Raw genomic sequence first — 15,529 nt, forward strand, 5'->3', positions numbered from 1 at the left:
CGATGCCCACAACTCTCACAACCCCCCGTCCCCAAAAGGCTGAAATACAGTGGCGTATTCTTCTTTTCTGCTCAGGAAACACCTTTCAAGCTGACTGGGCCATCCACAATTCTCCAAAAGCAGATTTGGAAGGGCAGAAAGGCAGACATGACAAGACTTCTAACAGAGGTTCCCCAAAGTAAATTCCTAAATAATAGTTGTGCCTCTAGGGTTACTTCCATATTGGATGTTAGGACTGTCTCCTCTACAATCTCTCCAAGTTGGGGACAGATTACATCTAGGCCATCCATTACAGATCCTCCCCAAAATTCTTCCACATATATTTATTTATTTTATTCCTTATATTTATTACCTGCCACTCCTGCGACCAGCTCGTGGTGGGTTACAATATTCAGTCCAAATAAAACCCAGTAAAACCCCATTAAAACCCATCTGGACATAAAAATACAATAAACAGAACTACAAACCAGAAAACCAAAACATGGCGGTATTCAGCTCCCAACCCCCCTACTAACAACTAACTGAGGGGTGAGAAGAGGGAGAATAGATGATAGATGCTATATCGCTACCCCTCTACGCACAGGGGGCCCAACAGATCTTCTCACCACGCTGGCCGCAACCAAAAACCTGGTGGAAGAGCTCCATTTTGCAGGCTTTGCAGAACACCGAAAGCTCCCACAGGGCCTGCAGCTCCTCCACGAGTTCATTCCACCAGGTGGGGGCCAGGACCGAAAAGGCCCTGCCCTGGTTGAGACCAGGCGTGCCTCCCTGGGGCCGGGGATGACCAGCAATTTGGTACCCACAGAGTGTAAAGCTCTGTGGGGGGCATAGGCAGTCCCTCAGATATGTGGGTCCCAGACTGCAAAGGGCCTTAAAGGTCAAGACCAAAACCTTGAACCGGATCCAGGCAGCAACTGACAACCAATGCAGCTGCCTCAGCACCGGCTGGATATGGGCCCTCCATGCTGTCTCTGTGAGGACCCTAGTAGCTGCATTCTGAACCAGCTGCCATTTCCACATCATGGCCAAGGGCAGGCCTGCATAGAGTGAGTTACAGAAATCTATTCTGGAGGTGACTGTTGGATGGATCAGGTGCTCAGAGGATAGTAGCCATGCCTGGCAAGCTATTTTTTTTTTAACCTGTGCCTCTAGATTTAATTAGCCATCAATAGTCACACCTAAATTCCTGGCCTGGGGCGCAGTCGTAAGTTGCGTCCCCTGCCAGGGTGAGCAAATCTGCTTCCATCCCTCTACCACCCAGCCACAGGACCTCCATCTTGGAGAGGTTGAGTTTCAGGCGACTCTGCTCGAACCATCCAGCCACGGTTTCCAAACAGCTGGCAAGTGATTCCAGGGGGGGACTCCGGATGGCTGTCCATGAGGAGATAGAGCAGGATATCATTAGCATACTGATGACAGCCCAGCCCAGAACTCCATACCAGCTGTACCAGAGGGCGCATAAAGATCTTAAAGAGTGTGGGGGAGAGAACCGTGCCCTGGGTGACTCCACAAGGGAGTCAATATACACATTTATACATGTGTGAACATGTTTATGTGCCATGAGGGTGAAGAGAGTGCTCATCATGGAGGGAAAAATTCCTCCTTCCCCACATACCACAGGCTCCACTCCCCAGGCACCACACCCCTCCCACCAGGCCACTGGAGCCTAGCCCTAGCAGGGCATTACTAGGGGCCTTGGAGCCTCCTGCTCCTGATCTGTTCCTGGCCCAAGGAGGCAAGAGAGCTGTGAGCAGCACTGCCCAGACACCAGCAGTTGCTAATACTCTCCGGACAGGAGGACTCTTAACGGCAGTGATTCAGAGGGCAGGCAGGACGCATCTTCCCCTTCCGCATCACAATTCCCTGTTGCTGCTCCTGCCTTATGTACACCCTTCTGTGGCCCTCCCAATCCAGTGCCAGAAAGCAGCAATGCCCCCCCACCTTCTCCAATCCTAGGGCCACAGTTTGGAAACATTTCCACACACCCCAAGTGACCCCTGTGTGAGTGCCAGGTGTGCAACACCCATACCTACCCCACAGTTGTGCTCTTCCATCCTCTGCAGGCACCTGCAAAAGGTGCACCCAACTGTGTTGCCGCTACAGGAAAGTGTGGTGGTCAGCAGCAGGAAGAAGAGACCCATTCCCTCTCAGCAGCAGAGAGAAGCCCTACCACTGGTTGTCTGTAGAATCATAGAGTTGGAAGGGGTCATACAAGGCCATCTAGTCCAACCCCCTGCTCTACGCAGGATCAGCCCTAAGCATCCTAAAGCATCCAAGAAAAGTGTGTATCCAACCTTTGCTTGAAGACTGCCAGTGAGGGGGAGCTCACCACCTCCTTAGGCAGCCTATTCCACTGCTGAACTACTCTGACTGTGAAAAACTTTTTCCTGATATCTAGCCTATATCGTTGTACTTGAAGTTTAAACCCATTACTGCGTGTCCTCTCCTCTGCAGCCAACAGAAACAGCATCCTGCCCTCCTCCAAGTGACAACCTTTCAAATACTTAAAGAGGGCTATCATGTCCCCTCTCAACCTCCTTTTCTCCAGGCTGAACATTCCCAAGTACCTCAACCTATCTTCATAGGGCTTGGTCCCTTGGCCCCAGATCATCTTCGTCGCTCTCCTCTGTACCCTTTCAATTTTATCTACGTCCTTGAAGTGAGGCCTCCAGAACTGCACACAGTACTCCAAGTGTGGTCTGACCAGTGCCGTATACAATGGGACTATGACATCTTGTGATTTTGACGTGATGCCCCTGTTGATACAGCCCAAAATGGCATTCGCCTTTTTTACCGCTGCATCACTGCCTCCTCATGTTTAGTTTACAATCCACAAGTACCCCAAGGTCTCATTCACACACAGTGTTACCTAGAAGTGTATCCCCCATCCAGTAGGCATGCTTTTCATTTTTCTGACCCAGATGCAGAACTTTACACTTATCTTTATTAAATTGCATCTTGTTCTCATTTGCCCATTTTTCCATTGTGTTCAGATCTTGTTGAACTCTGTCTCTATCTTCCGGAGTATTTGCCAGTCCTCCCAATTTGGTGTCATCTGCAAACTTGATGAGTAGTCCCTCCACCCCTTCATCTAGATCATTAATAAATATGTTAAAAAGTACCGGGCCGAGCACCGAGCCCTGAGGTACCCCGCTACTCACCTCTCTCCAGTCTGATGAAACACCATTGACAGCAACTCTTTGAGTGCAGTTCTCTAACCAATTCCCTATCCACCTAACTATCTGAAAATCCAGATTGCAGTCCTTCAACTTATCCATCAGAACATCATGGGGAACCTTATCAAAAGCTTTACTAAAATCAAAGTAAACAACATCAACTGAATTTCCACGATCCAACAAACCTGTTACTTGGTCAAAAAAGGAAACCAGGTTAGTCTGACAGGACCTGTTGAAGACAAATCCATGCTGACTTCCTTGGATCACCAAATTGTCCTCCAGATGTTTGCAGATCGCTCCCTTTAATATCTGCTCCATTATCTTCCCCACAACAGAGGTTAGACTCACTGGTCTGTAGTTTCCCGGGTCATCCTTCCTCCCTTTTTTGAAGATCGGAATAATGTTTGCTCTCTTCCAGTCCTCCGGGACATCTCCAGTCCTTAAAGAGGTCCCGAAGATGATGGACAAGGGCTGTGCAAGTTCTCTGGAAAGTTCTTTGAGCACTCTCGGGTGCATTTCATCTGGACCAGGGGATTTGAACTCATCCAGTACAGCTAAATGCCTCTCGACAACCTCTCTATCCATGTTAACCTGCCACCCAGACACTATCCTTTGGCTACAGCCATCTCTAGATGTGCCTAAACACTTTGACCTGTGGGAAAAAACTGATGTAAGCCTTTTCCTGAGACCACCTAACACCCAAACCCCAACAGGAGGACTAGTTCATAATAACCAGGAAGGTATAAAACCAGCCAAGGCACTCAGTAGTTAAGCCCCACCGCTCAGTGTGAGAAGACAAACTAGGTCCACCTAACACCCATACCCCAGTAAGGGGAGACAAGTTCAGTCAGGAGAGAATGAAAGTGCTCAGTTTGTTTAACATGTCCCCTACTAATTCCCACAACTGCACTGCAAATAGCTGGCAAACAAAATGGTATGAAGCTGAGTGTATATATAGCTTGATCCTACTGAGCAGAATGGAAACAGTTGGCAGCCAGAGGTGCCTCTTAAGCTTTGGAGAACTTGGTGTTTCCAAGGCTGAGGAATTCTGCCCCCTCCCCCCTGCCTTGGATTTCTGTAAACAGTTGAGTGGAAAAAAGTCTGCCTGGAAACGTATCCATTCACAACCCACCAGGAATGGCAAGGAAGTTCATGGAATGTTCATACTGGGGACCTTTCCACAAATGTTGCCTCACAAACCAGGAACTGGCCATCATGACCAACTTCAGTTAGTTAGCCAGTTCATGTCCATCCCTATTCATAAGTATCTCTTTCCCCTTCTTCCTTCCCACCTGCCAGCCAACCTACCTTCATCTGCCTCCCCACTGCCTTCAGCTTTCCCTCCTTCTGTCCCCCTGGCAGCTGCTACCCAGGAAAACTATGGCCCAGTTGACCAGTGCTGGCTGCGAGGATGAGCCGAGTTGTGTGGTGGGGATGGGTAAGGATTTGCAGAGGGCACCTCATTTCCTCCTGTATACCCTTCCTCACACTAGTTCCTCTCTTTCCTTCTTCCTGGCAGTCCCCCATATCTTACCCTTTCCTTATTTCTTTTACTCCTTTCCACCTGCCAATCAATCTGCCTTTTATCTCCTCCCTCCATTTCAGCTATATTATTTCATTTATGCTCCACCTTTCTCCATAATGTTGACCCAAACTTTCTTCACTCTCCTATCCTCCATTTTATCATCACAATAACTGTGAGGTAAATTAGGCTGAGAATATGTATTTGGTCCAATGCCACACAGTGTGCCTCCACTGCAGTTATGATTTGAATTTGTATACATTATGCCACACTGGCTTTCTAGGGGTGGCTGCTGCTGGCCAGTCATAACAAATCAGATGGTATCAAGCTGGGGGTATCCTTGGTCCCAATGAGTCTTCCCTCAAAGGCCAAAACAGTCTTGATAAACAGTACTGGCAGAAATCAAGGCTGGCAATACTGTGTGGTTGCCTAGCAATGGCCACTGAAATAAATTTTTTTCTTCAAGCTACAGGTGCTGCTTCTTTTATTGGGAGGTTAACTCCCAATGTAATGGTTTCAGATTTTGCAGTATTCTGGCCCCAGTTAAGCATGGCTGGAAGAGTCCCAGGTGCTACTTTCATCAGAGCAAGTGGAGATACTGTTGTCAGATGGTGATCTGCTAATGGGGCAAATGAGGCCCTCATTTGTGGTAGTATCCACCCCAGAAAGCATCCAATTTTCAACCAAGACATACTAAAAACATTTTTTAAACTTCTCCTGATAAGTTGATTTAATGCCAAGATATACTCCAAACTTCACTGTTACATCTCTTTTTAGGGTTTGCATGTAAGATTCTGGCCTTAATTTTGCTTTTAATGGGTTTTAAAACCTATTTTTATAATGTTTTTCTATTAAACATTCATGCGCATCCACCTTGTAATTTCAGCTCCCATATGTCAGTGACCCATCTTAAATCACACATGCTTTCAAGTTTTCTTCTTTAAAAAATATAAATCTTGCAAGACTTGTTACATGGACTGTCTCCCTTGAAAGAGTGTTTCTAATTTTTTCCACAATGACTCTTTAAATGTTGTATTAGGAAACTTGCAAACTGTAAGATCATGGGAAGAATGGCCTCAGCAACTTTTAACTTTTGAACCAAGATGGATTACTAAAGACAACAGGTTCTATCCCTGGGTCATATTTACCAATATGATATGTGACTTCCACAAGAGAAGAACTATCCCTCTTTAAACCCAGTACAATTTTCATAATATTAACATTGATTTCCAGAAATACATAAAAACAGATCTAAGGTATATTACATTTGTTTCAAATTGATGTTCACCTTGGCATAAGTAGCCATATCAGTGTTCAGGGCTTTCTGTGAAATGAATTACAAATATGCAAAATATACCACTTGCCTGTTCTGGTCATACAGAATAATGTCTGTATGATGTCGTTAGTGATTTTCTAAGTCTTTAAAATCAAACACTTTGGCAAAAAGAAACAACTCATCTCAGTTAGGAGCTCACTGCTCTCTGAAACTGCAGCCTGAATACCTGGTTTCCTTCTCCATAAAGATAGATTCAAATGAGTAGCCGTGTTGGTCTGAAGTAGCACAATAAAATCAGAGTCCAGTAGCATTTTTAAGACCAACAAAGATTTAATCAAGGCGTGAGCTTTCGAGTGCAAGCACCCTTTGTCAGACCCTTCTTACATGACAGGGAATATATAGCAAAAATCAGTTACATCTGTGTCACAACCAGATACAGCCAATGATAATCCTTTGTCAAAACAGCCAATGAATCCCCTAGAATTCAGTGTACTCTACAAAGAGAAACCAAAGAGTTGCTGGTAGAGAGATCAAAGGCTATCACCTCCCCATATGTTGCTTGCTCTGTACAACCGTGAGACATTCCTCCCAGGGAATTGCTGGTCACTTCCCAAGGACAGGGAGTCAAACTCAAAATTACATTACAATGCCATATCTTACAGTCATATTATTATGTTATTTGTTATTACAGTCATATTACATTTGTTATTACATTTATATTATGTTTTTATTACAAAACTCTATACTATGACATACCCAGGACTCAATAGAGACAAAGGCTTTTTTAATTCATGCTAACCTTGTTAAACTTGTGTATCCATATTCCTCACTAGGTATTTTATTTATGATAATATAAGAAGATCATAGTCTGATGAAGGGTGCTTGGACTAGAAAGCTCACGCCTTGATTAAATCTTTGTTGGTCTTAAAGGAGCTACTGGACTCTGGTTTTATTGTTCTCCATAAAGAAATGCCTGCAATGGAAATAAGCTCTTCAGCATCCCAGTAAGAGTTCCAATGTTGCTTCTAAAGAGCCTTTAATTGGAGATGAGGACTGGAATAATGTTTACAATATATCACTACTAGACTAGATGTCATGAAAAAGCTGTTGTGTGGTTGGTATTGAATCCCCAGATATGAACCACTAGGTCCCTGCAAATCCCTGGGATGTGGCTATTAAAAGCAACTAGCAGGGAAAACGTAGAATTCACCAAAAGGTTCCCAAATTTGTGATATAAATTCAAAAGAAAGGGACTTTCAAACAGACTTGTTGGTTAGCAAAAGCTAAAGTTGCCAACCAATGGGATTTGGAGCTAGTGGACTACATTCTCTGTTACAGCACTAGAGAGGAGAAAATTAAACAGTGGGTGGTAGTAAGCAGAACTGAAGAGTCCAAGTGCCGTGGAATGACTCATTCATCCACTGAAACACAGCATGAGCTGCCAACATGCACACTTTAATTTCAGGATGGGGGAATCTGTGGCTGCATTTGACCCATATTTCTCCCTGAGTAACATCTGGTAAAAGAACCACAAATCACCTTTATTATACTGTTTCCTTGTTCTTCCTCTATTAGATTGGCTGTTACTTTCAGGACTTCTAGTGAACATCAAATATGATGTTCTCATATCTTGCATTTATTTTACCAAATGTTTCTAGGGAGTGATATACCTAAACTCCTAGCCTCTACAATTTCGTCTCCACAGAAAATATTTTCTCCTTTTCTATCCCAGGAGAATTCATTGGCTTCTAAAATCAACAGGTTAAGAATTAGTGAAAAGGTCTGCTTTATTTTCAGGCTCAAAATATTACAGTAGGAAGGACATTTACACATATTTATAAAAATGTAATAGTTGTATGTATAGAGATTGCTTTGAATTTGGTCCTTCCCATCGCAGCAAGATGAAATCTTCTCTTCTCCCATCTACCTTAGAGTTCTCATAATTACAAAGGAAATAGCTTCTATAGAAAATGTGGCAAGCCACAGTTTTGTACAGCTCAAGCAATAAAGCTTTATCAATTGAAGAAGACAATCCAACTTTAAAGTCAGCTTAATGTCCTAAAGGTACCAAATTATTTATTACAATAACCTCTAAATCACATGTTCTCAATTCATGTCAGATTAGAAGATCTTGTTTCCTCCACTTTCAGAGGCTGCCTTTAATGCTGTACTTTTGAGCCTTTGGAGGCATTTCTTCTGCAAGCAGTCCTGCCTTCATTTACCGCATCATCTGTTATATTGCACTAAAGGCTCCTCTCAAAATTTACTTTGCATGAATAATCTGTCTGGTAGGGCTACAATGATCAGTCATAGGAACAAGGGACGAAGGAGCTAGAGTGCTCACAATCAGAACCATAAGCTTCAAAAATGGCAAAACAAATCCAAATAGAAATTAAAAATAGGGCTCCTACATGATCTTCGGAAAAACTAAGCCACGAATGCCTCTTCAGAAACAATGGCACAGAAAAACAGTCACTTTTAATATTATCAGAGTAGTAACATGCTGCCTTTCTGCTGTCAAGGCACTCGGCAGAAACATTAATGTCAAGATCCACCGTATGTAGCCTTTTGGTAAACTGTTCTAAGGAAAAGACAAAACAAACAGTAGAAAGAAATGGTGACGTTTGTGTGAACGATGGAACTTTTATCTACCAGCCCTGCTACATAAAAGAACTTATCCATTTTAACTGAACTGCTTAATAATTATTAAAAGGATCAAACCAGAGCATTTCTCTAGAAGACACTGTGTTTGATCACCACTGATTGCTTCCAGAATCTGCAAAAAGAAACTCCTGATGTCATTACACACTCCACTGTTTTGAATAAGCACATTAAGACTTTATTGGGCTCACCTCTCTACCATAATCCATGACACTCACTTATGTACCTTTAAAGATCCTGTATCCAGCAAAATGGCAAACCGTGTCCACATGCATACACTGCGACTCTTGAAAGGGACATTTCACCGACCCATTCAAAAACATCTGGTCAAAGCTGTTTGCATGAGAACATTTGAATGCAAGAATTATGAGAACAGGGCTCAAGTCTTTTGCTGGTGTAAGTGCAACTTCTGTATAAATCAAAAATTATCTTTTCATAGCTGCACATTGTCCTCTGATTAACATTACTAAGAGTAGAGCCTCAAGCATCTCCTCTTCAACATTAAATCTTCTAGACCTCTCAAGCTAGCATGAAGGATTCAGAAATATGTTAGCGACCCAATGCAACAACATGTTGGCAAGATGGAAAGCATTCAAGCTTGTTAGTTGACACAGATAATATTTTCACTGCCGTGAGGGCAAATGGCATAAAGGAATTATACTGTATTACCCTCATACGGTGGTATTAATACAGTAGTAACAGAAAATGTCATCTATAACTCATTTGTGCTGTGGCAGTAAAGCTTTTGATAGCAATTTGCTGTGTTTATACAAAAGCACAGAATGCTGACAAATGTCACAAATGCTGAGGGATAGTGAACAATGGTCTCAGAATGCTAGTCTAGTTGTTGATTGTGATTGAGATCACACATATCCTCTGAAGAGAAATAGATTTGTTGGGCAGGCAGATGACTAGACAGGGACATGCAGAGGTAAAGAAGTCAGGAGCGGGAGAGAGGGAGGAAGTCCTGAGGGAGATGGCGGACAATGAGAAGAAAACCTAACTAAAGACTAAGACGCAGCTTGAGGGAAAGGACAGAGGTGGCAGCAACTGAAGCAAGGGGTAGAAACAGGAATGAATATATTGATTACTAAAAAGTCAGTTCCTCAACTGTAAGAGTCTAGGTTTGGTTTTAATCAAGATAGTGACCTTTTATCTTTTCATTTGTTTAGCAATGCATTTCAAAAAGATTTCTAGCATCAGTTCTCAAGAACTGAAGCTTCTGGGTCTTGAGGCAGAGGACAACAGCTGGATTCCTTACTCAACATTTTCATTTGCCTCTATCAGCAAACTGATCCACATATATTGCCAGTTGTGTAGTTTAATATAAACTCAGCTCTGGCTTAAAAAAGAATTAATCGCACTCATCACTATAACTGCAGGTCTCACCTTACATTAAGGAAGAGAAAGAAAGGGCTAAATGTTTCAATTCTACAATTCTACAAGCACTGCACAGACAGATGGGAGTAAAGTGTGTGGTGAGAATATGAACAGATCCTACTGTGGCTTGCACTGTTTGGGGTTAAGCACCGCCAGATGCAAGTGACCTAGAATATGCCTTTGATGACTGATGTGTTCCTGGCTAATTAGAAATAGAACATGTCAAACAGCTGATTGGACAGCTGGGGTTCAGAATCACAGGTGGGAACAGTCGAAAACCTTCTTAGCCTTACGATGTTAGCGTGCTAATGAGAATATTTTAAAGTTAACCAAACAAAACAGAATACAGTGCTTTCTCCAAGAATCTGGCATCTGTACATGTATCCTAAGACTCACTGTTGACCAAATTTCAGTCCAGCACTGTAAATCAAAACAGCTTTAAATTATGACAGAACAGATTTAATGTTTTACATTCAGAGACCATATCTTGCCGTATTCCATTGATGGTAAATTCTAGATAGAATATGAGAAGCCACCCCTAATTCCCACAATTTTAACGGCTCTAGATAAGCAGGATTAGATGACAAATATTAGGTTGTGCTAGATCTACTGGCTACATTACCCTTTCTTTAAAGCAAATAACTCCATCCATAACAAAGAGTGGTGAATACATACAAATCAATCCATGCTGTTGTTCAAAGGTTGCTGATTCTATGTCCTTCCTGGAACTGTGCTTGCTATGATTCTCAAAGTGCTACAGATCTGTCATTCTGTACATTTTCTTCACATGTGGGCATGACCTGGGGCCTCTTTAACAACCATTTGGCCAAATGCTTGTTCCTTGAAAAGTCTGCATGTGGTGGCTCCCAACATGTGCAAAACAGCAGGACTCAGCTTTCAGCACAGATGGGCACTCCCAAGAAAAAGGCCATGCTTGCCATGCTGAAAACCTCACGCTGAATTGCCTTCATGTAGCCAACCACATGCTTAGATGGTGGCGTAAAGAAGCTTTAATGGCTGGTCACTTGACTTCCTGAAAAATAAAATATATTAAGGAAAATAGATTTGTGTTTTGGAGGAGAGACTGATACACTTCCTGTTCTGGCTGCTCTGTGTCCCCAGCATGCTGGACGTACGGACAGCCCTTACTCTTCTGGGACGGCAAGAAGCCACTGAAGCAGACACATCTTCCCCCGGCACCAAAGCCAAGTAAGCCTATCCTGCTGCTTTCATATGACTGACGAGTCAAGAGTAGCATAAAGGAAGGAGGGAGAAAAGTTGGCCTAGGATTGCCTGATTTCAGCGCCACAATTTGGTGAAACCAACTGCGTACTCGGGGAATAGTACTGTAGGCAAGATGACATGATGAATGGATAGAAGAGCTAATTCCTTTCCTGCACAAAGACAGTCTCTTGAGGACAAAGACCAGCTTCTTGTAATGTGATGTCATAGTCCAGATGGGAAAGTTTTCTCCGTGGAAAGTTGGTGAGGAGTTCAAAACGTTCATTGGGGTAACCTTTTGACTGTACATGTTTGATGAGAGCCTGCAAAGACAACAAAGAGCAATGTCTTAATTAAAGAGCCTGAGGATTTTTGTTTAAACACAATGAGATTAGGAGATGGCAACCTGCTCAATGCAGAAGACAATGTCAGTGCGAGAAACTTCAGTTAGCTGTTGAAAAAATGACAGGTTGTCATGAGTATCTCTGCATAGAGGGGGATACATGAACACTGCCTACTTATACCAGGAAAAGGCAGGATTCTGGGACTTTCATGGGACATTCAAGCGGGTTATGTTTTTTAATTAACTGTTTTGCACTAAGCTGAAAAAGTGGGAGCAAAGGCAGTGAATTAAGACTATGCAGCAGATTTCTATGAGTGTAATCTCAAGAATTAGACTTTAAAGGATACAGCCAATTTGTATTTAATTTTTATACCCTTCATTGTTTGATATAAAATCATAGAATCAGTGTTGGAAGGGATCTCCAGAGTCATCGAGTCCAACCCCCTGCACAATGCAGGAACTCATAACTACCTGCCCACTCACTCACTACCTGCCTAAATTCATAAAATTAGCATCTCTGTCAGATGACTCTGCTTAAAAACTCACCACCTCCTAAGGAAGCCTGTTCCATTGAAGAACTGCTCTTACTGTCAGGAACTGCTTCTGGATGTTTAGCTGAAAATTCTTTTGAATTAATTTTAACCGATTGGTATGGTCCAACCCGCTGGGGCAACAGAAAACAACTCTGCTCCATCTTCTATATGACAGCCCTTCAAGTATTTGAAGATGGTTATCATATCACCTGTTAGTCATTTTCTCTCCAGGCTAAACAGACCAAAGCTCCCTCAACCTTTCCTCATATGACTTGGTCTCCAAACCCCTCATCATCTTTGTAGCTCCAGTTTCTTTCTTCAGTTGTGGTGCCCAAAAGTGAACACAAGTGAGGTCTTACCAGAGTGGAATAAAGTGGTAGCATCACCCCATGTGATCTGGATACTATACTTCTTTTAATACAGCTCAAAATCCCATTTGCCTTTTTAGCTACCAAGTCACATTGCTGACTCATGTTCAGTGTATGGTCTACTAAGACCCCTAGATCAGCGGTTCTCAACCTTTTTGGTGTCGCAACCCCAACTGGGGTGGCGGCAGGCACGCACACAGGAGCACAACAATCAAGGCGGCCGCCAGCCTCCGCCTGCTGGAAGGGGCGACTTCAACGTGTGCAGGGCAGTTTCCCCAGAGGGGAGTGGCAAGGAAAGGAGATGCCTCAGCGGCTCGCATGGGCTGCATTGGTCTCTTTCGCTCCCTTCTGCTGCCCGCAGACCTCCCAGCCGTCGGGGAGGGCAAGGCCTGTGCCAGCGGGCGGGGGACAGCCGTCACAAGCCGCTGTGCCGGCTCTTCTTGGCCATGCAGCTGGGCAATTTGGGCTTCTCTTTACCGCCTGCCCACCATCACCTGGCTTCCACAAAGGGGCTTTGTGGGGAGGTGGGGGACAGCAGGCATGTCAGGCAAACTCCCCCAGGTGCGCGCGCGGGCACACTGCCCATCGCCTGTTACTGCCGCCGCAGCAGAAAGGGCCAGGGGACCCCACTTGGGGTCCTAACCCACAGGTTGAGAACAAATTTAATAAGCACCCCCTCTATCTTTTAGTGTTTCTGATATAATATTTCCAAGCTCTTCTCTCTAGATACAGAATGCTACTACTGGAAGATGCTAACACAAGGTTTCTCAATGTTCCAATAGTGAATATTGTGGAACTGCACAGGTCTGCCGGCAGCAATTCAGCTTCTAGTATGCCGAATCCAATTTTGCCTCGGAAGGAACTCGATGCACAATTAGAAAGTGAATTTTCCTAGTAATCTTGGACACACTCTTAGAAGTCAACTCTCGATCCAAGACAAAATCTTACTATTTAAAGAGGCAGCCAAAAATACCACTTAAGGTATATGTGAAGTATTTCAAAAACAAGACAAAGAGCATCAACCCTTGAAACATAAATTGGGATCATCAGGGACATTAAGATCAAAGCAGCAATGTCATTCCCACTCTATTTCCACCTACCAGAAGCTTAGCTTGTTCAGGCAATGAAATCTGTTCCCTCTTCCCGTCTGGATACCTCAGCATGAGTTGTGCCTTTGGTCCTAGAGGAAGAAAGTTACAAACTAAACTGAACATCCTTAATATAACATTCACTATTTTTCTAAAGGTGGCATGCATGAGCACTGAGCCAGAGATTATATTTCTATAGGTGACTTATCTAAATCTTCGTTGTTATGTTTGAAACACTGTAAGCTAGTTGTCCTGTGTTTTTGTGACCACTTTTCACCTCCACAAAACAAACCCTGTAACAGTGGGATTCAGGAATTTAGCCAAATGTTAGTCTTCTAAGAAATGGCTGTTGTGCGCTATGTTATTCCACTCTCACTAAAATAGGACATATTTTTACCATTTCTTAAGCATCTTTACTTGGTCCCAGTTCACTATTGTTCCATTTTTCTTCTAAACTTCCTGAGAAGTTCCTTACTTAGATGTAAGAAATGCTGGGGGAGCTCGGTCTGTTGAGCCTAAAGAGGAGACGACTGAGAGGGGATCTGATAACCATCTTCAAGTATTTAAAAGGGTGCCATATGGAGGATGGAGCAGAATTGTTCTCTCTTGCCCCGGAGGGACAGACCAGAACAAATGGGATGAAATTAATTCAAAAGAAATTCCATCTAAACATCCAGAAGAAGTTCCTGACAGAGCGGTTTCTCAGTGGAACAGGCTTCCTCGGGAGGTGGTGGGTTCTCCATCTTTGGATATTTTTAAACAGAGGCTAGATAGCCATCTGACAGAGAGGCTGATTCTGTGAAGGCAAAGGGGTGGCAGGTTACAGTAGATGAGCGATAGGGATGTGAGTGTCCTGCAAAATGCAGGGGGTTGGACTAGATGACCCATGAGGTCCTTTCCAACGCTATTAAGTCTATGATTCTATAATGCTATGTTTTAAAATATTGTGCTTTCTGATCAGCCTCCTCTCCCCCAACTGTTTTGTTTAGAATTGTTGTTGTTCTTAGGTGCGAAGTCATGTCCGACTCATCGCGACCCCATGGACAATGATCCTCCAGGCCTTCCTGTCCTCTACCATTCCCCGGAGTCCATTTAAGTTTGCACCTACTGCTTCAGTGACTCCATCTAGCCACCTCATTCTCTGTTGTCCCCTTCTTCTTTTGCCCTCGATCGCTCCCAGCATTAGGCTCTTCTCCAGGGAGTCCTTCCTTCTCATGAGGTGGCCAAAGTATTTGAGTTTCATCTTCAGGATCTGGCCTTCTAAGGAGCAGTCCGGGCTGATCTCCTCTAGGACTGACCGGTTTGTTCGCCTTGCAGTCCAAGGGACTCGCAAGAGTCTTCTCCAGCACCAGAGTTCAAAAGCCTCAATTCTTTGACGCTCAGCCTTCCTTATGATCCAACTTTCGCAGCCATACATTGCAACTGGGAATACCATAGCCTTGACTAAATGCAGTTTTGTTGGCAGGGTGATGACTCTGCTTTTTAGGATGCTGTCAAGATTTGCCATAGCTTTCCTCCCCAGGAGCAAGCATCTTTTAATTTCTTTGCTGCAGTCCCCATCTGCAGTGATCCTGGAACCCAGGAAAATAAAATCTGCCACGACCTCCATTTCTTCCTCATCTATTTGCCAGTAATGGAGAGGGCCAGATGCCATCATCTTTATTTTCTTGATGTTGAGTTTCAAACCAACTTTTGTACTCTCCTCCTTCACCCGCATCAAAAGGCAATTTAGTTCCTCTTCGCTTTCTGCAATTAGAGTGGTATCATCTGCATATCTGAGATTGTTGATATTTCTCCCTGCAAATCTTGATCCCAATTTGTGAATAATCTAACCCCGCCTTTCTCATGATGTGCTCCGCATACAAGTTAAATAGGCAAGGTGACAGTATACAGCCTTGGTTCTTATATGCCGTTTTTCCCTACCTGAAGGAGGCTCAAAGCGCCTTCCCATTCCTCTCCCC

At 43.7% G+C, this 15,529-nt stretch overlaps 1 protein-coding gene across 3 annotated transcripts in view; it reads right to left on the reverse strand.

The window, feature by feature from the left end:
* Positions 1-7,743: 7,743 nt before the first annotated feature.
* UBXN7 (UBX domain protein 7) overlaps positions 7,744-15,529 on the reverse strand; it is a 30,877-nt gene continuing 23,091 nt past the window's right edge. For all 3 annotated transcript variants that reach the window (XM_077349073.1, XM_077349074.1, XM_077349072.1), the window contains exons 10-11: positions 13,581-13,660; positions 7,744-11,559 (exon numbers count right to left, since the gene is read on the reverse strand). In XM_077349073.1, coding sequence (XP_077205188.1) covers positions 11,398-11,559; positions 13,581-13,660 — 242 coding nt within the window. In that variant the 3' untranslated portion in view covers positions 7,744-11,397. The remainder of the gene's footprint in view (positions 11,560-13,580; positions 13,661-15,529) is intronic.

The sequence above is a fragment of the Paroedura picta genome, chromosome 8 (genome assembly GCF_049243985.1).
Source record: "Paroedura picta isolate Pp20150507F chromosome 8, Ppicta_v3.0, whole genome shotgun sequence".
In the NCBI taxonomy this organism is placed as follows: Eukaryota; Metazoa; Chordata; class Lepidosauria; order Squamata; family Gekkonidae; genus Paroedura; species Paroedura picta.